The sequence below is a fragment of the Dendrobates tinctorius genome, unplaced genomic scaffold, assembly GCF_039654945.1.
Source record: "Dendrobates tinctorius isolate UK_male_01 unplaced genomic scaffold, ASM3965494v1 ptg000015l, whole genome shotgun sequence".
Taxonomy (NCBI): Eukaryota; Metazoa; Chordata; class Amphibia; order Anura; family Dendrobatidae; genus Dendrobates; species Dendrobates tinctorius.
The window spans coordinates 56,060,140-56,081,867 of record NW_027361683.1 but is presented as its reverse complement, the minus strand read 5'-3'; the positions used below and the strand labels follow the sequence as shown (position 1 = coordinate 56,081,867).

The 21,728-nt window shown below is 46.7% G+C and overlaps 2 protein-coding genes across 8 annotated transcripts in view; both read right to left on the bottom strand.

Moving 5' to 3' along the window:
- The window catches only part of EYA3 (EYA transcriptional coactivator and phosphatase 3), a 471,672-nt gene that overhangs the window by 237,916 nt on the left and 212,028 nt on the right, over positions 1-21,728 (bottom strand). For all 5 annotated transcript variants that reach the window (XM_073564579.1, XM_073564578.1, XM_073564576.1 and 2 more), the window contains one exon: positions 20,556-20,687. In XM_073564579.1, coding sequence (XP_073420680.1) covers positions 20,556-20,687 — 132 coding nt within the window. The remainder of the gene's footprint in view (positions 1-20,555; positions 20,688-21,728) is intronic.
- Positions 739-17,719, bottom strand: LOC141077691 (uncharacterized). Of its 3 annotated transcripts, none has more exons than XM_073564584.1 (3): positions 6,381-17,719; positions 5,372-6,223; positions 739-5,264 (listed from the first exon to the last, which is right to left on the bottom strand). In XM_073564584.1, the coding sequence occupies exons 2-3, from the start codon at positions 5,500-5,502 to the stop codon at positions 4,061-4,063; spliced, it is 1,335 nt and encodes a 444-aa protein (XP_073420685.1). In that variant the 5' UTR covers positions 5,503-6,223; positions 6,381-17,719; the 3' UTR covers positions 739-4,060. The 3 variants fall into 3 exon arrangements, with proteins under 3 accessions (XP_073420685.1, XP_073420684.1, XP_073420683.1); XM_073564583.1 differs by having other exon boundaries at positions 5,372-6,582; positions 6,666-17,719; XM_073564582.1 differs by having other exon boundaries at positions 5,372-17,719.

The following is a 21,728-nucleotide window of genomic DNA, read 5'->3' as shown; positions in this document are numbered from 1 at the left end:
AGGGGTTTTCCAGATGTATTCTATTACAGGAGAACGCATTCAAGATTCTCTCCCGGTGGTACAGAACTCCAGAACACTAGTTCCACCTAGGTCTAAGTGACAAACCGTTGTGCTGGAGATGCTCTGGTGCAATAGGTTCTCTTGCACATATTTTCTGGTTTTGCCCAAGTATCTCAACTTTCTGGAAAGATATTAATGACTAAGGCCGGTTTCACATTAGCGCATTTTATGCGCACGCACGGCCGGGGGTAGCTCCGCCCCCGATCCGGCTCTCTGCCCGGCGTGCCCGCCCCTTGCCTGTAGCGCCGCCTCCTAGCGGACGGCGGCGCCTGCGATCGGCGCACCCTATCTTTAGCATAGGGTGCGCCGATCGTGCGCAGGTCGTGCGCTAGTTGCGCTTTGACCTGCGCTGCGCACTTATGACGGTGCGCCGTGCGCGCCAAAATCCAAAAAGTTCGATTTTGGCGCGCACGGCGCACCGTCAAAAGTGCGCAGCGCAGGTCAAAGCGCAACTAGCGCACGGCCTGCGCACGATCGGCGCACCCTATGCTAAAGATAGGGTGCGCCGATCGCAGGCGCCGCCGTCCGCTAGGAGGCGGCGCTACAGGCAAGGGGCGGGCACGCCGGGCAGAGAGCCGGATCGGGGGTGGAGCTACCCCCGGCCGTGCGCGCGCTGTAAAAGCGCTAATGTGAAACCGGCCTTACTTCGCCATATGGATTTGACACCAACAGACCACACTCCCCAGGAGATTTTATTGTCACTCCCCACTACAACTTTTAAACCAAGTTTCACACTTGCACCTTTTTGCACAGCGTTTTGAGCGCACATGAATCGCATGCAAAAAACGCTTACTAATGCTTGTAAATGCTGCGTTTTTTCGTCGCATCATCGTGCGCATTACGAAAAAAAAACTCAACATTTGTATGCGTTTTCAAGCGTTTTCTATGCGTTTGCGTTTTTTATGCGCATGTTGTCACAATCACAGGAGGAAAATTCTAGAAAAATTCTTGCAACAGACACCACCATTGGGACAGCAGTGGGCTTGTGTTATCGAAATTCTTTATATAGACCCAGTTTACAGCTGAATTCTTCACATTTCCTTGGATTTTCTCTTGACAACATGGATGTGCGCTGGAAGAGTTTTCACTTCAATTTGGATCTGGACATCAGGATGACTCAGGTTTATGCAGTTGCTTGCCATCAACAAAGAGAGAGAGACAGCGAAGACGGCAGCGGCGGCGTTTGTGGATACATCCGAATATTGAACTCTGGGAGAGCCATGGAGCGTACCACACCCTCTACAGCGAGCTCCACGCAAACCCGGATACATTTACTGATTACACACGGATGTCCCAACAAACCTTCAGGTATTTGCTTGGTCGTGTCCCAGATGCCATCCGGAGACAGGACACAGCTCCGATGTGCGATTCCTCCCAAGGAACGGCTCCTGGTCACATTGCGGTACGTAGTATTGCAAAACAATGCCTGCATAATTTTCTTTGTTTTCACATGGACCATTCCAAAGCTGCCAGAATTATTGTTCTGTCATGTAGTTAACCAAAGGCTGAATTTTTTTTTTTTATATGCCATGTCGTAAAGAAAAGGCTGCATATATTTTTGTATGCCTTTGCTTTTTTCTTGTGTTATCTATTTTTTGTGGTTCTAAACAATCCATATACACAAATATTTTTTTTGTTTCTCGGTTTCACAGATTCCTGGCTACTGGCGAGAGCCTCTCTTCACTGAACTTCCAGTACCAGACTGGAATATCAACCTTGTCTAGAATAGTTGCGGACACCTGCCGGGCTTTGTGGGACGTTCTCTGTCCCAAATTTATGCCCCTGCCCACCGTGGAAAAGTGTTTTGAAATTGCTGAAAGATTCTGGACAGTCTGCAATTTCCCTGTTTGTGCGCCGTTGATGGGAAACACATCTGTATTATAAAACCAAAAAGAACTGGCTGAGTACAACTGAGTATAACTATAAAAAGTACTTTTCTACACTACTCATGGCCATTTCAGATGCAGACTGTATGTATATCGCAGTGGACATTGGGGCATTTGGCCGAGGGAATGACTCCCAGGCTTTTAAGAACTCTGACATGGGCCGGAGGTTGAATGGCAACCAGTTCAATTTCCCCAGGCCACGGCCTCTTCCCAACACCGAAGGTCCGCCTCAGCGCTTTGTAATGGTTGGGGATGAGGCATTCCAGACCAGGACTTGGAACACACCAAAAGAATTTTTAATTACAGGCTGACCAGTGCCACAAGAACTGTTGAGTGTGCCTTTGGTATACTTGTCTCCAGACAGCGCATTCTCGGCACAGCCATTAATCTGAAACTGGAAACAGTGGATGAGGTGGTGAAGGCCTGTGTGGTTCTACATAATTTTGTCATGGATAGAGAGCACATGAACTTTGAACTCGATGATGCAGCTCCTAACCCATTGCCTGAATTTAATCAGCACCCTCTCAGGTCATCCGTTGAAGTTGGCCAAATGAGGGACCAATTTGTGGCCTACTTCAACTCAGATGTGGGACAGGTGGAATGGCAAGATGAAATGGTGTAAATCAAGTTTTGTTTTGTGTGTATGTTAATAAAAAAACCTGTGTTGATACCTGTACCAAGTGCACTCTGTCTTCTTACACTTCAATACAATAATCACCTGGCCCGGTGTAACAGTGAATTAATGATGCTGTGTCTTGTGCATCATGAATTTACTAGTATTCCTGACCAGGTGACTATACATACACATAAGTTGTATGATCTTTATCATCTATACACTTTAGAGTTCAATTTGCTGCGACGGTGGAGATAATACAAATAATTTGTGTGTCACCTGGCATGATGCTATCAATAGTGATTTGTGACTGCAGTTGCATCCCTCACTATTTATGACACCTACCGCTGTGACTATAAATATTATTTGCTGTATCATCACTGTGGCTTCAGTTTGAACGCAGACAGTAGTCATAATGAAGTTTATACAACTAATACAATACCCAGGCCTGGTGTCATGCTGAAGTGAGGACGCCAAAAGTAACGCATCCAGGTTATCACACAAGATGCAGGAGAATACACGTGAGAGGTAAATTGCAGCATCGCTAGTCTGATACAAATATATGCAGACGGAAGCGATGCTGCATGTAAAAACTCATATGTATTCACCTGGCCAGGTGTGATAGTTATGATACAAGGGCAGGGTATTGTACATATGGCGTGTATTTTCCCTGTCATCTCCTCAGTTTCTCAACACACACTGAATAGAGGATGTGGTTAATTACAAGGTATATCTAGAATCACTTTGCCTTGTATCACAAAAAATTATATGATGTTGGTAAAAACACACCATAGTCAATTAACTTTTGATGATACCTGGCAAGGTAACAATAGATACACCTTGCACTCAACAACATCCTCTATTCAGTATGTGTAATATTAGCTGTCTCAAGAGACTGGTGATGAAAATACAAGTCATATAGATGTGTTTTTACTACACATATCTCCAAGAATGACACAAGAAACGTGGCAGTAAAGGAGCTATGTGGTGACAAAACGCTAAGTGTACGGCGCAGTGTGTGTAGGCGGCGAAAGACACATTAATGAAACAGTTTTTTTGGAAAGCAGAATTGCACATTTTTAAAAAAAATAAATAAATAATTTTATTTTGAAGGACGTTTGGGGGGAAGAGTGGGATACTTTGGGGGTAGAATGGGATACTTTGGGGGTGTGGAGAGACGAGGAACGGCTGGAAGATGAGGAAGGGGTCCTAGGTGAAGGGGCGACTAAAGTAGTGGGGGAAGGGAGATCAGGGATGGAAACAGAGGCAGGTTGAGAAACATTAGAAGGAGATGGGGGACTGAAAGTCTTTTGCTTTTTGGTCTTCTTTGGGGCAGGAGTCACCTGCCTGGACCGACTACCACCGTGTGACCGCTTTACATTGCTTTCCCGCCTGGAGATGGTGGACCGTGTCCGTGAAGAGACAAAGATGGAATGTGGGTCACCCCTCTGCTGCTCGGTGGAGGCGGTGCTCCTTGAAGTAGAATATGTGGTGTCGGTGCTCATAGAAGGAGAAGTGTTCTCGTGCTTCTTGTTGGAGAAGTGGTGGCGGTGCTCCTACGAGAAGTGGTAGCGGTGCTCCTATGAGGAGAAGTGGTGGCGGTGCTCCTACGAGGAGAAGTTGTGGCGGTGCTCCTACAAGGAGAAGTGGTAGCGGTGCTCCTACGAGGAGAAGTGGTAGCGGTGCTCCTATGATGAGGAGTGGTGGCGGTGCTCTTATGAGGTGAAGTGGTGGCGGTACTCCGATGATGAGGAGTGGTGGCGGTGCTCCGATGAGGCAAAGTGGTGTCGGTGCTCCTATGATGAGGAGTGGTGGCGGTGCTCCCATGCTGATGCTGAGTGGTGGCGGTGCTCCTAGACGGAGATGTTGTGTCGGTGCTCCTAGACAGAGATGTTGTGTCAGTGCTCCGACCAGGAGAATATGTGGTGGTGGCCCAAGCTGGTTGTGCGGTGGCGGTGTTCCAAGATGTTGGAACGGTGGCGGTAGTGGTGCTCCAGACAGGAGCAGCGCTTGCCATGGTGGTGGCAGGGGTGGAGTGTCCAGCAGCACTCGGCATTGGTGTGGTGTAACGGTGTCCGGCTTGGCTAGGAATGCAGGTGGCCGTGCTGTGGTACGCAGCAGAAGTCGGTACTGTAGTGAAGCGAGTCAGTGGTGGAACAGATGGGAATGACACCAGTGAGTGCTGCACGTACTGATTCTGCTGCATAGCCTGTAAGAAAGCAGTGTTGCAGGCCTGTAACACATTCAGCTGTTGCTCAGGACTAAGGTGTTCCGCCATGCCCTGTTCAATTTTACTAAAGAAATGGTGCGCTGGTCTGTTGAGGTCGGCCTCCAGCCGGTCAAGGCGCTGGTCGACAGAGTGGAAGCGGTGTTCCATGTGGGTAAAACCGCGTTCCATGAGTGAAAAACCGCTTTCCACTCTGTCGGACAGCGACTTGAGGCTGGCATGAAAGGCCTCGCTCAAGTGCATTAACTCTGGCAAGACAGGCCTGTCCGAGGTCCTCTGCTGCTGGCGGGTAGTGCCCACATAACCAGTGGCAGAGACCTGGGACAGGGGAACACCTGATGGACCAGCTTCCTGGTCACCAGCTGTCCGTGTTGCTGACCTGCAAGTTGATTCCTGGCTGTCGGATGGCTGGGACGGGTCCGAGGTTGATCGATGAAGGACCGCTCCAGGGACAGGTTGCAGGGTGCTGCTCCAGGTGCTGTGGAAAGAAAAGTAAAACATTACTATCATGCATTTACTAGAAGCATCAGCTGTGGAATAGAAAGGCACAGGTTATTTAAAAAAAAAAAAAAAAAAAATACTTACGCTCTAGTGGCAAGGAGCGGTCTCAGGAAAGCAAACTCGCGATGATAGCGGTACTTTGTTCTGGTCCTTGCCGCTGAACCACTGCGAACCTGTCCCTCAGCACGAACATCAGTGTTGAAGCGGTCCTTCATTGAGCGCCAACGTGTGCAGACTTTGTTCACAGTAGAAAAAACAAAGAAAAAACGTTCTACAATGCACTGATGGCAACATCTGTATCATCACACACACCTGAGTGAACGTGGCAAACATTCAATGCGGCATCACAAAAGAATTCAATACACAATGCAGACACTGTTGATCCTGAGGTCACAGGTGTGTTTACTGCAAGAATGTATCTTGCAACAAACACACCAGTACCTTCAGGAGCAAGAGTGAAAACAGAATCAATACAGCAGTCCAATACACAAAGCAGTCACTGTTGATCCAGAGAGCACTGGTATGCTTGAAGCAAGAATATATCTTGCAACACACACACACCAGTACCTTCAGGAGCAAGAGGGAAAACAGAATCAATACAGCAGTCCAATACACAAAGCAGTCACCGTTGTTCCTGAGGACACTGTTATGTTACCTGATAGAATATATCTATCAGGAAACACAAAAGTATCCTCAGGAACAAGAGTCATTGCGGCATCAAACAGCAGGGAAATACTTAATAAACGACTTTTTTGAAGCTGCAGAGGCGCTGTACCAGCCCGCCATCAACGCTGCGGCCACCTCATTCCATAGCTGCCGGATCACCACAAGGTCATTGTACTGCTGGTCACGGCTGTCCCACAACGGGACACGGTCCTGGACAAGGTGGATCAGGTGCTCGTTGTCGAGATAGAGGTCTTCATCCGATTGTGGAACCTAGAAAAAAAAACTATAATCTTGGAAATTGATGAGAATCACATTGAAAAAAAAGGAAACAGAAAAGAAGATAGATATAGAAGATGAAAAACAGGACAGAAAAAAAGGAATAGAAAAAAAATTAAAAAAAAGGGACCTTAAAAGACTTGATACTTACATTGCGTCTCCTCGCCGTGACTTGGCTAGGCTGCTCCCGCTGTTCCGCCTCACTTGCTGTTTCCGATGCTGAGGTCTGTAAAAGAACACAAATTATTACCCATTTGTAGAGGCAGCAGCTATACTTACACAAAGGCAGCAAAACCCGGTCAGCTTGGGCCAGTTCTTCTTCGGATGGCGAATATTCGGATCCAGAAGACATGCTGGAATAAAAAAAAAAAAAAAACATTAGTACATAATATATTTTTAAGGACAGGCACACATATATAGATTTTATAATACTCACATTTTAGCTGCTGAAGCTATAATCCAAACATGAGTCTTGTCTCTTGCTGGGTAGGTGTAGTGTCTCTTGCAGGGCTTCTTGTTGTGAGCTCATCTGTTCATTCACCTTTTGTGTCCGAGGATCTCCCTCTTCTGGTGAAGGAAGGCAGTGAGGTTGATTTGGATGAAAGAAACCAAACACCTGATCAGGTGGATTGTGACTGGGTAACAGGAACTTCAGACTGGATATAAGGCAGCCGACGCCCTTCTGAGAGGCTGGTGATTTCTCTACTGGATTCTTGGAGACCAGTCTGATTCCTGCTTCCCAAAGATAAGTTTTTGCTCTGCTATTGAACTTATTAGTTTTGGTTTTTTTTCCTTGTTTTTTTGAGTTCAGCCATCCCCGGCCGGGGGTGTGCTGGATTCTTATTCCTTGATCAGTGTTCTCTTTTGCTCTGCTTTCAGAATATTCTGAGTGCTGATATAGGGTTTGAAGTCTAGTGACTTCAGGGTCCTTTTTGTTTATCAGTTGTGTTGGTAATATTTTTAGCAGGGTTTTCTCAGATTGCAGACAGCAGCTTTTCTGTACTGTCCTTTTTAGTTAGGTTGAGCAAACGATGGGGCCCAAGCTATCTGTGTTAGTGTTTTCATCTCGTTTCATTGTCATAGGTTGGGGGCTGCCTATTGCTTTGGGGTCTGCTCTGGGGCAGTCAGTTTTTCCCTTTTCTCTCTTTAGGCTTATTTAGATCTCCGGCTGTGACGAGGTGTCTAGGATCACCGTAGGAACACTCCACGGCTACTGCTAGTTGTGTGATAGGATTAGGGGTCTGCAATCCGCTAGTTTCCAACCTCTGTGATTTTCTGGGATGAGCTTGTGTTTTGTTTTTTCCTCCTCGGTGACTCAATCATAACAGCTTCTTATCTCTTGCAGACTGTCTGTAGAGTGTGGTCTGGCACTACAGACCTCTTCTTTTATGTACACTCCTCCAAAACAATGTTGCTTGTTCAGGGGGTGGATTAAACAAGTGTCTAGACATTGTTTACTCAAACTGCGCGTGCTCACAAAGCACTGACGTGCGCACTTCACAGCGCACGTCAGCGACCCCATAGACTCTATTTTTTTGCGCATTGCGTGCGCACACGATTTTTTGACTTTGTTGGGCGGAACAAAAAATGCAACATGTAGCGTCTGGTCGCACACCTGTAAAATGCGCAGCGCACGAAAACGCTGAGGCACGCGTGCAATCGCTAGACACTGCGCCTGTCATTTTAAATATAGGGGACAGTTGCGCGTGCGACCAATAGCGCACGATGCACTGCATGATAAAACGCTAGTGTGAAACCAGCCTTACTCTCATTACTAATAGCTGCTGCGAAACAACCGATGTCCTCACATTGGAAATCTCAAATCCCCCCTACAATAGGAGAATGGCGTAATAAGGTCCAATGAAGAATTATCCAGTTGGGAAACCAGATCCCATGAAAAATTCAAACGCTTATGGCTCCCTTGGAAGAAATATTCCGATACTCTAATGGGGGAAAATTGAAATTAACTAAATCTACCCTTGCAGTACATGCAAAGGTGATCGAGTCCGGTACTCAACTTAATAACCCTTTTTAGTCTAACAATGTAATTTTACCTTATGCAATTTTTCATTACCTCTACAGGTTTTTTTGCTGTAACCGTGGGACGTCAAAAAGCAGTCCCTGGGGTGGGAGAAGACAGAAACTTCCTTCAGGTCGGAGAACTCACCACTGCCACCTGCAAGATTCTTCTGCCTAGTCTGGCGTCCGCTGAAGCATAGGTATGGACCTTATAGAACCTTGAAAAAGTATGCACGGACAACCATGTGGCTGCCTTGCACAACTGCATGGCTGATGCCCTATTGTGTACCACCCAAGAGGCACCCGGGTTGAATGGGCCTTCACCCCAGCAGGGGACACCCTGTTCTTCACCCGGTAAGCTTCCAGAATTGCCATTCTGATCCAGCGGGCAATTGTTGCCTTAGAGGCTGGCAGGCCTCTTCTCACCCCATTGGGGATAACAAAGAGCGAGTCCACCTTCCTGAAGGGGGCGGTCCTGGCCAGATAGACCCTTATCGCCCTGACCAGGTCTAGCTTATTCAAAGAACGCTTCAGAGGATAGGTTGGAGCGGGACAAAATGACGGAAGGATTATATCTTCATTCAGGTGGAAGGCAGATACCACCATTGGAAGAAAGTTAGGAGGAGGCTGCAAAACAACCTTGTCCTGGTGCATAATCAAGAATGGAGGGCGACAGGACAATGCCGCTAATTCTGAAACCCGCCTAATAGAGGTGATGGCTACGAGAAATACCGCCTTCCAAGACAACAAAGACATGGGAGCTTCCTGGAGGGGTTCAAAGGGTGAATCTGTCAAAGCTTCCAAGACCAAGTTAAGATCCCATGGAGTCACTGGGGATCTGTAAGGAGGGGCTGCATGCGCCACCCCTTGCAGAAAGGTCTTAACCTGTAAGCGGGAGGCCAAATTTTTTTGAAAAAGAATAGAGAGAGCAGATACCTGGCCTTTCAAAGAACTTAGGGCCAGACTGGCATCTAACCCTGCCTGGAGAAAAGCTAGGACAGATGGTAGGGAACAGGGCATAGGTGTGATGTGATTAGACTCACACCAGCCAAAATAGGCCTTCCAGGCTCAATAATAGACCCTGGAAGAGGATGGTTCCCTAGTCTGGATAATGATCAGTCATTAGTCATACAATGGTATTAATGACTCGGTCCGAAAATCCCGCTGCTCTAAGTATTGTAGTTTCAACGGCCATGCCGTGAAATTGAGCAACCGAGAATTGAGCAACTCACGGGCCCCTGAGCCAGGAGATCTGGTCTGTTGGGGATTCTCCAGGGGGTGCCTGCAAGAAGATTGATAATTTCTGCGAACCAGGCCCTCCTGGGCCAGTACGGGGCGATCAATATGACGGGCACCCCTTCCGTCTTGATCTTCTATGGCAGTCTGGGCAGGAGAGGCAGGGGAGGGAACAGGTAAGGGAGTCTTAACTGTATCCAGGGAATGACCAGCGCGTCGACCCCTATTGCTAGAGGATCGCGGTATCTTGAGACAAACTGTTGGACCCTTCTGTTCTGTCGCGACGCCAGAAGGTCCACGTCTGGAGTCCCCCATAGCCGGCATATCTGACGAAACACGTCCTGATGTAAGGACCATTCTCCTGCCGCGAGTCCCTCCTGACTGAGGAAGTCGGCGGCCGTGTCGTCTGTGCCATGAATATAAACTGCCGAAATTGCCGGAATTGCGGTTTCCACCCAGTTGAAGATTCTGGATACCTCGGCCAGTGCCTGGGGACTCCTGGTTCCCCCTTGGTTATTGGAAGGGGCGATCCAGCGAAGAGATGGACCTGTCCCACTGAAGGAGAATGTTCCTCTGCAGCATCCTGGAACGGAACAGGGCAAAGGGTATTGCCTCTGAGGCTGCCACCATCCTCCCCAGGACTCTCATGGCAGCGCGAAAGGATAGAAGCCGGAATTTTAACAGAGAGCGAATTCCCTGCCGGAGGGTAATCCACTTTCTTTCTGGGAGAAAGACCCTCGAGCGGCGGGTGTCGATTATCATCCCTAAGAATTCTAGGCGTTGTGTTGGCGTTAGGAGAGATTTCTCAATGTTTACGATCCAACCAAACCGGGACAGCGTGTTTAAAACCACCGCTAGGTTTTCCTGGGCCTGAGCGAAGGAGGGCGCTTTGACGAGAATATAGTCGAGATATGGTATTAATATTATGCCTCAGACCCTTAATATAGCTACCGATCGCTGCCATAATCTTTGAAAAAATTCTGGGGGCTATTGCCAGCCAAAATGGCAGGGCCACAAACTGGTAATGCGGCTTTTGGACAGCAAAACGCAGAAACCTTTGATGTCCCTGAGAAATGTAGACGTGCAGGTAGGCGTCCTGAATATCTATGGAACATTGGAATTCCTGATCCTCCTTAGACGTAATTACCGACCGAATCGACTCCATCGTGAAATGGCGTAAGTGGACCCATTTGTTTAGCCTTTTGAGGTCTAGTATGGGACGAACCGAGCCATCCTTTTTCGGCATCACAAAAAGGTTTGCGTAAAAGCCGGTAAAATGTTCCTGCTCGGGAACGGGGACGATTACTCCTGCGTTGAGGAGAGAGTCGAATGCTGCAAAAAAACCTAGAGCCATAGCAGCCCCTTTTGGAGGTTGCGATACAAAGAAACGGTCTCACAGAAGCGCGTTGAAGTCTATCTTGCATCCTGTGAATACCCCTTCCTTTACCCAGACATCCTCTACTGAATTCTGCCAGACATCTCTGAAGAGGAGAAGGCGGCCTCCTAGTCTGAAAGAGGTACTGATTCCCTACCGGCGTCAGGCCCAAGTGGCTCTGCTAGGCCCTGGCCTGGCAGCTCTGCTGTTGGAACTGCGGTAATGCCATGAAGGCACCCTGAAACGGCAGATTGGTCAGTGATTTCTTTGAGGACAAATCAGCCTGCCAAGCCTTTAGCCAGGCCATTCGCCGGACGGCTACCGCATTACTGGATGCTTGAGCTGCGCAAGATACGGCATCCAGGGCTGCTGATGCCATATACCTCCCGGCATGAGAGATTTGATCTGCGAACTCCGCCAGGGAACACTTAAACAGAATATAACTGCAAGTCAATCAAACTTCTGTGAAATCAAACTGTCCACGTTGGAAGCAACACTGATTGACAATCAATTTCATATGCTGTTGTGCAAATGTAATAGACAACAGATGGAAATTGCCAATTATTAAGACACCCTCAATAAAGGACTGATTCTGCAGGTGGGGACCACATTCTCAGAAACAATAATTTCTGGCTGATGTTTTGGTCACTTTTGAATATTGGTTGTGCTTTCACACTCGTGGTAGCATAAGATGGACTCTACAACACACACAAGTGGCTGAGGTAGTGCAGCTCATCGAGGATGGCACATCAATGCGAGCTGTGGCAAGAAGGTTTGCTGTGTCTGTCAGTGTAGTGTCCAGAGGCTGAAGGTGCTACCAGGAGGCAGGCCAGTACACCAGGAGACATGGAGTGGGCTGTAGGAGGGCAACAACCCAGCAGCAGGACCGCTACCTCAGCCTTTGTGCAAGGAGGAGCACTGCCAGAGCCCTGCAAAATGACCTCCAGCAGGCCACAAACATGCACGTGTCTGCACAAACGGTTAAAAACCGACTCCATGAGGATGGTCTGAGTGCCCGACGTCCACAGACGGGGGTTGTGCTCTCAATTATTATGAGATTAAAAGTTTTTTTTTCTATTTCTGCTATTTCTGATATCTTGTAATATAATGACTAACCAGATACAGAAAAATACTATAATGCTACCTTAATCTTATACTAGTTGAATTCAAATTAGGTCTAGTTTAATTTACAGTGTACACTGAAGAAAAATTTGTAGAGCTCTTGTATTTAGAAGCTTCAAATTTGTAGGCACGTAAATAGTGTGTGCCCATAATAAACAGGTTTAAAGAACGCTAATATTTTTTTATTCCCCAAACTTATGTAGATGTTAGTGTAGTGTGTGTTACTTTACAGTACACACAGATCACCATGTACTCCAACGTCTAGCACCGCTATGGTCGTCTTCTGTGTCATGTGATGGCAATTCCGACCACCCAGATCCAACTGGAGCAGGTTAAAGCCAAAAGTCACATAAGGTACGTTAATATTGGCGTGTAGCCAGTATATAACTCGGACGAGTGCCATCTGATGTTTCGTTGAATAGCACTCACGCCAACATTCTACTATGGAGTCGTGCTGACTAGTATTTATTTTCTAAAGCAGAGTCAGTAGCGTATAGTGGATGGTGTGTACCCATACAAGTCCATGGCTGCGTGAGACCCATAATATTTTTATTTTAGCGTCAATGGAGCTGTGTGATGGCTTATTTTCTGTGGGCGAGACGTTTTCATTAGTACCATTTTGGTATAGATGCAACCAAAAGACGTAGTTACTTACCGCTAACGAGATTTCTCAGAGCCCATGACAGCATCACGGAGAGAGTATCCGCTCGACAGGGAACCTACAGGTAAAAAGGGCAGTACCGCTCCCTCTCATCAGTTGGTGTACAAAGCATAGGAGGACCTCCAGGTTAATGACAACAAAATATATACTTTATCGTACTGCTTATCAGAAAAAACACACCGAGTCTAAACATAATCCACACTACAAACAGTGAAAACATGCTGAACACACGTGATGGGAGGGAATAAATGGATGCTGTCATGGGCTCTGAGAAATCCCGTTACCGGTAAGTAACTACGTCTTTCCCCTTCCCCCATGACAGCACCACAGAGAGAATTACAGAGAGTTGTAACTTTAGAGAGGGACCACAGCCTGAAGAACCCTTCTCCAGAAGGTTAGGTCAGAAGAAGAGGCTAGGTCCAGCCAATAATGATTAAAAAAGGTGGAAGGAGACTCCAATCTTCCTTCCCTTTTAGGTGGGAGGACAGGGCACTTAAATACCTGGGAGTTATGATTCCTAAAAACTCCAATGATCTACTCAATCTTAATTATATCCCACTCCTCCATACTACCCTAGCTGACTTGAAGAAATACAATAGACCCCAACTTTCCTGGTTTGGCCGTATTAATGCAGTAAAAATGGACATTCTTCCCCGTTTTCTTTATCTTTTCCAGACAGTCCCTATTTTTGTTCCTGATCATTTCTTTAACCGTCTCCAATCAGCAATTAACAGTTTTGTTTGGGGCGCAAGAAAACCAAGACTTGGGTTCTCCACTCTGATTAGACCTAAGTCGAGGGGTGGCATGGGTCTTCCTAATTTTAAAACATATTACCGGTCTGCTCTTCTTTCCAGACTGGTGGACTGGAGATATGGTGACCTGTATAAACAATGGGTGATCATTGAAAAGCTGATGTCCCCACATTCACTGTATTGGCTCCCTTGGACCTATGATCCTCGGAACTACACAGTTTCTGAATTCCCACCGCTCACACAAGTGGTAATAAATTTCTGGTACAAATATAGCACCAAAATGAAAATCATTAACAGACCAAGTAGATTAGGCCCCCTCTTTAATAGCATAGACTTCCCTCCTGCCACGACACGGACTTCATTTCTTTGTTGGGACTCTGACGACCGGGTTAGTCTGGGCCAGGCTGCAGACAAGATTGCAGGATTCCCTGCGGTGGGGGATATGAGGACGGCCTGCCCGGGGAGTTCGATACCCTGGCTTGAATTTATTCAGCTCAAGAGCTGTTTTTCAAAGATAGCTCTTGGTCTGCCGACACCATTTGAGACCCTTATGCAGCTAACGGAGGGCCCTCCTCATGTGATCTCACTCCTCTATGGCCTGATCTCTGATTTGGAATCTACAGACACGCCCCGCTTCATCACTGCATGGGAGAAAGATCTGCGGATTAACTTTTCCGATGCGGATCGCCATAAAATCTTCACCCTGACTCATAAGTTGTCTATCTCTTGTGAGTCACAGGAGAAGAACTACAAAATCTTGACTAGATGGTATAGATGCCCTGACTTGCTGCACAAGATTTATCCGGGGGTCCCTGATTTATGCTGGAGATGCGGAGAGGACGGGGGCTCCATGCTACATGTCTGGTGGTCCTGTCGTCTGCTGAAGCCATTTTGGTCGGCGATCTTCCAGATTTTCTATATCATCTCTGGAATCAGATATGAACCATCTCCTCAGATTGCTCTCCTTTCTCTGATCCCTGGCCCATTAAAAACAATTAAAAGGGGCCTCTGGAGATTTTGCCTAATAGCAGCAAGAATGATCATACCCAGACATTGGAGATCCATGAGGGTCCCTTCTGTGATGGAATGGGTGGTGGAGATGGACAGATTGGAGCGTATGGAATCACTGATGTCCCAAAATGGGGGCTCCATATCTAGACAGGGACACACTTGGTTTCCTTGGCATTCATTCAAAGAGAGTCCGGAATTTGCCAACTGGATACATAATTAGCTCCCGAGTAATTTAGATGATTTGAGTTAAATAAGTTAAATTATTTTTTACTGATGGGCTATAATCACCCCCCCTTCTTCCTTCCCTTACCCTATATCCCCATACCTATTTTTTCCTTACTCTTACTACTATGTCTTCTCCCTCATGTCTTTCCCTTCTTTTCTCTACTTCCATACTTAAATAATGTTTAACTACCCAGATAATGGTAGCATATGGTCTATTGTATTGTACCCTTTCTTTGTTATAAAAAAACTTTAATAAATATTTTCTGAAAAAAAAAAAAAGGTGGAAGGAGATGACCAAGTGGCTGCCTTACAGATCTGTTCTATTGATACCTCTGATCTTTAAGCCCAGGTGGTTTCCACCGATCTTGTAGAATGAGCCCTCAGACCCTCCGGGACGATACTCCCACTAGATGAGTAGGCTAAGGCTATTGCATCTTTTATCCATCTCGCCACGGTACTTTTGGAGGCCTTGAGTACCTTCCTAGGCCCCTGAAAACACACAGAGCCTTCCTTCCTACACCCCTGGGTGGACTCTAGGTTCTGATCCAGACATCTCCTAACGTCTACGGTGTGGAGTATTTCCTCTTCCCTATTCTTAGGGCTAGAACAAAAGGAAGGAAGGACTACCTCTTGGGATCTTTGGAAACAAGATGCTACTTTACACAATTAGGCAGGGTCAGGTTATAAAATAACCCTATCATCTAGGATCTTAGTGAATGGAGGGCCTGCAGATTAGACCTGTATGTCGCTTACCCTCCAGGCTGATGTTAAAGCCACAAGGAGGGCAGTTTTGAGTGACAGGACCTTGAGGGGGACCGAATCCAGATGTTCAAAGGGAGGACCTGTTAGGGCTGATAGCACCAGATTTAAATCCCATAGACCTAGCTTCTGGCTAACCATTGGCCTAGATCTTGCAGAGGCCCTAATGAATCGCGCCAACCATGGATTGATTGCCATTTCTTGATTATATAGGGCCACTAGTGCTGCCACCTGGAATTTTAAGGTGCTGGTCGCCAGACCTTGTTCCAACCCCTTCTGCAGAAATTCCAGGATTGCAGTGACTGGAACCCCATCCTTGACCCTTTTACCCCTGAGGTGGACAGGAACTTTCTCCAGGTTTTACCATAAGCCCTTGTGGTAACAATTTTCCTACTCTTCAGTAGGGTGGAAACCAAATTTGGAGAAAAACCTCTATCCCCCAACAACGCCCCTTCAAATTCTATGCTGTTAAATGAAGGTTCGCTGACCCAGGGTCGAACACCGGTCCCTGAGAAAGAAGATCCGGAAGTTCCGGGTGGACCCAAAGATCGGCGATTGATATCATCCTCAGCCAGGAGAAACAAGTTCTTTTTGGCCAAAAGAGGGCTGTCAGTATTATTCTCGATTTGTCCTCCCTGACTTTCCTTAGAACCGCTGGGATGAGAACAACTGGGGGAAAGGCATATGCCATGGGATCATGAAAGCATCTAGTGTCTGAGGGTTTCCTCTGGGATCTGGGGAGCAAAAAACCTCCACCTTTTTGTTGTTGACATTGGCAAAACAGATCTATTACTGAGAGCCCCCACATTTCCACAGTCTGTTCGAAAACAGACTAATTTAGAGCCCACTCGCCCTGTCTTAATCGAGTGAGGATCAGAAAATCTGTCTTTTGGTTCTCTATGTCCCGAATGTGTAGTGCCGATAGGGATAGGAGATTGTTCTCTGCCAAACTGAAAATCTTGAATGTAATGTTCCCTAGGTCCCGGGATCTGGTTCCCCCCTGATGGTTTAGATTGACCACTACTACCAGATTGTCCAAACACTCCCGCACGCGATGACCCTGTACCGTAGCCAGGAATTCTAACAGTACATAACTTACTGCCAATAGCTCTTTGTGGTTTGATGATACCTCAAGCTCTTGGCCTCTGCAAACCCCGAGTAACCTTGTCGCACCCAGGAGAGCCCCCCATCCCGTGGGGCTTGAGTCGGTAGTAACTAGCTATGACACCTTCATCACCAAGGAACCTCTTTGGACAGATTGCGGTTATCTCTCCACCAATCTACGGAATGAATAGTGGTTAAAGACAGAGTCATCTGTCCCTGAAATTGGAAATTCCTTATCTCCCTTTTATGGGAACAGCTACTTTGAGAAACTTCTGGGAGTCTCTGTGAATGGTAACATGATAGTAAGCATTGCTGATATCTAGAACCGTCAGAAAACAATTCGGAAACAGTATTTTTTTTTTGACTGTTGACTGACTCCATACTGAATTTTTGAGCCTTCACATAGTTTAGTTTCTGCAAGTTTAGGTTTGTCCATTAAGACCCATCTCGTTTGCTCACCAGAAACTGGGAGTAGAATCCCTCCTCCCTTTCTTGAGAAGGAGCTTCCTGAAGAACAGCTTCGCTTACTAGGTCCATAACCTAGCATTCCAGGGACTCTTGTTCCTGTGGAGAGGACCACAAGGGACTCACAACAAAGTTCTGGGGAGGGAGTGGAAATCTATCCGATTTCCTGTTCCAACTAGATTCAGTATCCAGGGGTTGTTCATATCTTCTCCCAGGCCGGAAGAAAACGAGAATCTTCTCTCTACCCGAGAAAAAAACGTCACTTTGAGGATTTATCTCGAGAGGAGTTTCTGAAGACATAACCCTTGTCCTTCATCTTTCCCTCATCCCATCTACTCTGTTCCCTCAGGGGACTTCTAAAGAAGAATTTTCTGCTCCGAAAAGACCGTTTAAGTGTGGGGGTGACCAGATTAGGGAATCCTTTTTTTCATATCCCCTGCTTTTTGAAGGATATCATTAAGTGTTTCCCCAAACAAAAACTCTCCTTCACATGGGACTGAACATAATTTTAAATTGGTCTGCAAATCTCCCAGCCAGCATTTGAGCCAGAGCGCTCTAGGGGCTGCATTTGAGAGAGCTGCAGACTTTGATGTTAACCTAACAGAGTCAACTGAAGAACCTGCCAAAAAAATGTCTGCCCCCCGTATTAAAGGGAATCTGTCACCCTTTTTTTGGACTATCAGCTGCCGGCATTGACATCAGGGGCTTATGTACAGCATTCTGTAATGCTGTAGATAAGCCCCCGATGTAACTTGAAAGTTAAGAAAAACACGTTAGATTATACTCAACGGAGGGGGCGGTCCGGTCCGATGGGTGTCGCGGTCCGCTGCCTCCCATCTTCATACTATGCCGTCTTCTTCCCTTCCTGTCGTGGCTCCGGCACACTGCTCTGTCCTGTTGAGGGCAGAGCAGAATACTGCAGTGCGCAGGCGCCAGACCTCTCAACAGGGCAGAGCAGTGCGCCTGCGCCACTACAGGAAGGGAAGAAGAGGAAGGCATCGCATGAAGATGGGAGGCGTCGGACCGGACCGTGACACCCATCGGACTAGACCGCCCCCTCCGGTGTTTTTCTCATCTTTCAGGTTACATCGGCAGCTCATAGGGCAAAAAAAGGGTGACAGATTCTCTTTAAGGGAATGGATACTAGCACCTTGTTTCTGGGTACCCATTCTTGCAGCTGTTTTTCTAACTGATCCACCCATATCATAAGTGATCTAGAGGTACAGGTAGCTGCTATAGCGGGCCTGATTACTCCCTGCTGGTTCCAATGCCTCTTTAAGAAAAAAGTGTCAGCCTTTTTGTCTAAAGGATCTTTCAATGTTCCCATGTCTTCAAAGGGGAGGGTACAGAGGCCTTGGCCACTGCGACATCTAATTTTGGGGCTTTATCCCATGATGTTGATGCCTCATCTTCAAAGGCGTATCTTCTTTTAAGGGAAGGTACCGGTGAATTCTGTCGGGCTTTTCCCATTCTTTTTTAATTGGGGCCTGGATTTTCTCGTTCAGGGGAAAGAAAGACTCTACGCCTCCTGTGGCCTAATTCCCAAATCAATGTCCTGTACGGTTTTGTCGGGGCGAGGGTCTATCACCCCCATAGTAGATCTCACCGCCTTAACCAGACTTTCTACCTCCTCTAGGGGAAGACAGTGGCGCCCCACCTATCCCTCATCCGAGGATGAGTCTGATATGTCTGAGCCTATGCCCCTGGAGCTAGAGGACTCAGACTAGTAGTATTCGACTGCTTCCTTTTTTCTGCCCTTATCCCCGTGTGAGATTTCAAGGCACTTTCGACCTTTGCTTTGATTGCTGATCTCAGCTCGGAACCGAAATCTGGGGTTTCTTCGCATAACACTTGACCCATGCAAGAGTGGCATATCTTCTTATCTCAGGTGACAGCTAATGGTTTATCACACATGGGGCAACATCTGTTCTTTGCTTTTCCCAATCTCTTCCTTCCCTACATAAAAGGAAGAGAAGGGAACCCCAATTACAATGGTGAACTTTCACGAAGATCACTCATCCATCAGATGCAGCCACGGGTACCGGTTCTGGAGGAGGGATAGGGTTTCTTGGAGATGGTGATTTATCCATTGTGTCAGATTTCCTGCTGCGTTGTGTGGATTGGCTACTGGACCGTCTGCTCCGCTTGCCTACAGAAGGATGTTTTTTAGCCGGCTGTGGCTGCGTCATCAGCTGCTGCTGCAGTTCGCTGTCCTCCATGATTACAGGGACTGCATGTAGCAAGGAGGGTCTGCACGCTTTATGAATCTGCCGCCTAGCGTTTCAAGCCCGGTCAACCCCGGAAGTCCTCCTCTTTTGGCCACATCATCAGGGGGCACCTAAGCTGAGCGCATGCACCGGCCAGGAAGCCCTGCATCCATCTCCGAAGCAGCGGCCATGTCCTCAGGGGCGCCAGGCATGCGCCCGCCAGGAGCAAACGGAAGTCCCGCGTCCATAGTCGGAGCCCCCCCCCCCCCCCCCGCAAGACCCCTTTAGTCCCAGCGATGGTGGACTCCGGCACCGCAGCAGCCGTGGCAGGGGCCTCCCCGCTGCCGGAACCCAGATTGGCCAGCTCTGGATCATCTTTATCCAGAATCTTCACTGCCAGGTGCCGCCGAACTGAAGGTTCCCTGTCAGGGACAGGAAAACAACTGATGTGAGGGAAAGGTACCGCCCTTTTTATCTGTAGGTTCCCTGTCCCTTGAGGGCAAATCCCCTTTCTCTGTGGCGCTGACATGGGGGAAGGAGAAAAAAAAACAAAAACGTATTTTGGAGTTCTTGAATTTTTTTTCTCCGTTTACAGCATTTCCCAATCTGGTTAACTGTTTTTATATTTTGCTAGATCGGACTTTTCTGAAGGCAGCGATACCACATATGTACATTTTTTACATTTCTTCAATATCTTTATTTTTAATGTGGGGAAAAAGGGGGCGATTTAAATTTAGAGGTTTTTTTTTCATCTTTAAAACTTTTTTTGCTGTTATTGTTACCCCCTTGGGGAGCTGAAGATGTCTGATCGCTTGTGCTATATACAGCGATGTTATAGCATCGCTGCATATAGCAGAAATCAAGATCACCTTTGAAGCCCGGCAACAGGCACGGTTTCAAAGGAGCTCCATAATTACCGGCACAGGGGTCATCAACTAACCCCCCGGCTGTCATGACAACTCATCGGCGATCACCTCACTGGCACCAGCCGAAGGGTGGAGATGGCGTGCGCACATGTCGGTGCATGTTAAATGTCGCTGTCAAAGATTAACAGAGGCATTTAACATATTAATCATGGGCGGAGGACTGCACCACCCACAATTGTACGGGGTAGGTCCTGGCTGTAATACACAACCATCACCTGCTGGGTAAGAGGTGGGCTTGCTGCGTAAGCCCACTCCAAACACCCACTTCCGTCGTGAAGGGGTTAAAGGTCCTTGTGTTGGCACCTATATTTATTTCAAAACCTCAGAATTGATATCAAAAACGTTTTAAGTTAAAAATAAAATTAATTATATATACTTTTAAGTATTGCAACACTATACTTTATTTACACCCTCCCCGCACCCAAAATAAAAACACCACACATGGTAGGGTTAAAATTTTTTACCTTGGGTAGGATAGGAATATAATACAGGACTGGACTGGCTACTAGTGACTCCTGAAGAACAGGTCAACGTGGTAGTAGGATTTGGTGCCTGGACTAAACCACTTTCAGACTTAATACCTGGCCATAAAGCACCTGAGCATACAAAATAAGAAACATGGCAAATAGATCACACCAATGTGATAAAATCGTGCATACTAAAACATATACTCTAATTGCCTTTTTATTTTTAAATAAACAAGTTATTAAATATAATAAATACACAGGTAAAGTTTTAGCTTAACACTATTCTCCAAAGGGGATTCCTAATCTGATGACATTTAGGATGTACTGTTACTTTATAATTGAAGTCCAAGAATTAGGCCCCCATCAAAACAATCCAGAGAATAATGTTCAAACAGTCATGGTGCAGCAATGATCCCTTTTTCACTTGCCCCTGCATAGCAGCACTCCAGACTACAGCACATGTATGATGAAAACAATTTAGTGCACTACATGATTAGCGAGCGTAAACAAAAGAAAACAAAAAGCTTTTAAAACAAGCCTGTCAGCTGATACACAGTGCCCAAACCGTGGGCAGCATGCATCAGCCATTGGCTGTTGTATCACAGACTGTCTCTGAAAAGCTGCCTGTATTAGTTGTACGGGCAGGTCCCAGGCAGCTTCTCCTAGCCCGCTGACAGTTACTGTCAAGCCTCTGCCTACATGAGTGTATAGGCAATCCCCGGCAGCTATTAAAAGTATGTTTTTCTCTGGAACTCCACAGCGTTTACAAGACATATATGTCTGAGATACGACAGCCAGTGGCTTATGCATGCAAACCATGGGCAACATGTGTGTCAGATGATCGGTTGCCTTTAAAGAGCTGCACAACATGGTGGTAGTTTAAACTAGAAATGAAGGTGACCAGATCATTTTAAACGGATACTATTTTTGGGGGTCTGAACCAAAATAACTCCTCCCAAAAAACGGTCATTGCCTTTTATTAAAACATTTTGCACGTGTACCTTGTTGGGATCAAAGTGTTAAAGAGGATCATTAACCAATTTTATTACGTTGAACAGGGCATTGTAATAGTGGTTGAAGAGAGGAATAAAAGTTTTTTTTTTATTTTGCCACTTCGCTGCAGAGATATTAGCAAGTATTTGGCACCTAATGAACTAACTTTTGTCAAGT

Excerpts from the sequence above, each read along its gene's own strand:
- LOC141077691 (XM_073564582.1), bottom strand. The coding sequence starts at position 5,502 with ATGAAGGACCGCTTCAACACTGATGTTCGTGCTGAGGGACAGGTTCGC. Across the intron at positions 5,265-5,371 it reads CCGCTCCTTGCCACTAGAGC|CACCTGGAGCAGCACCCTGC; the intron begins GTAAGTATTTTT and ends TTCTTTCCACAG.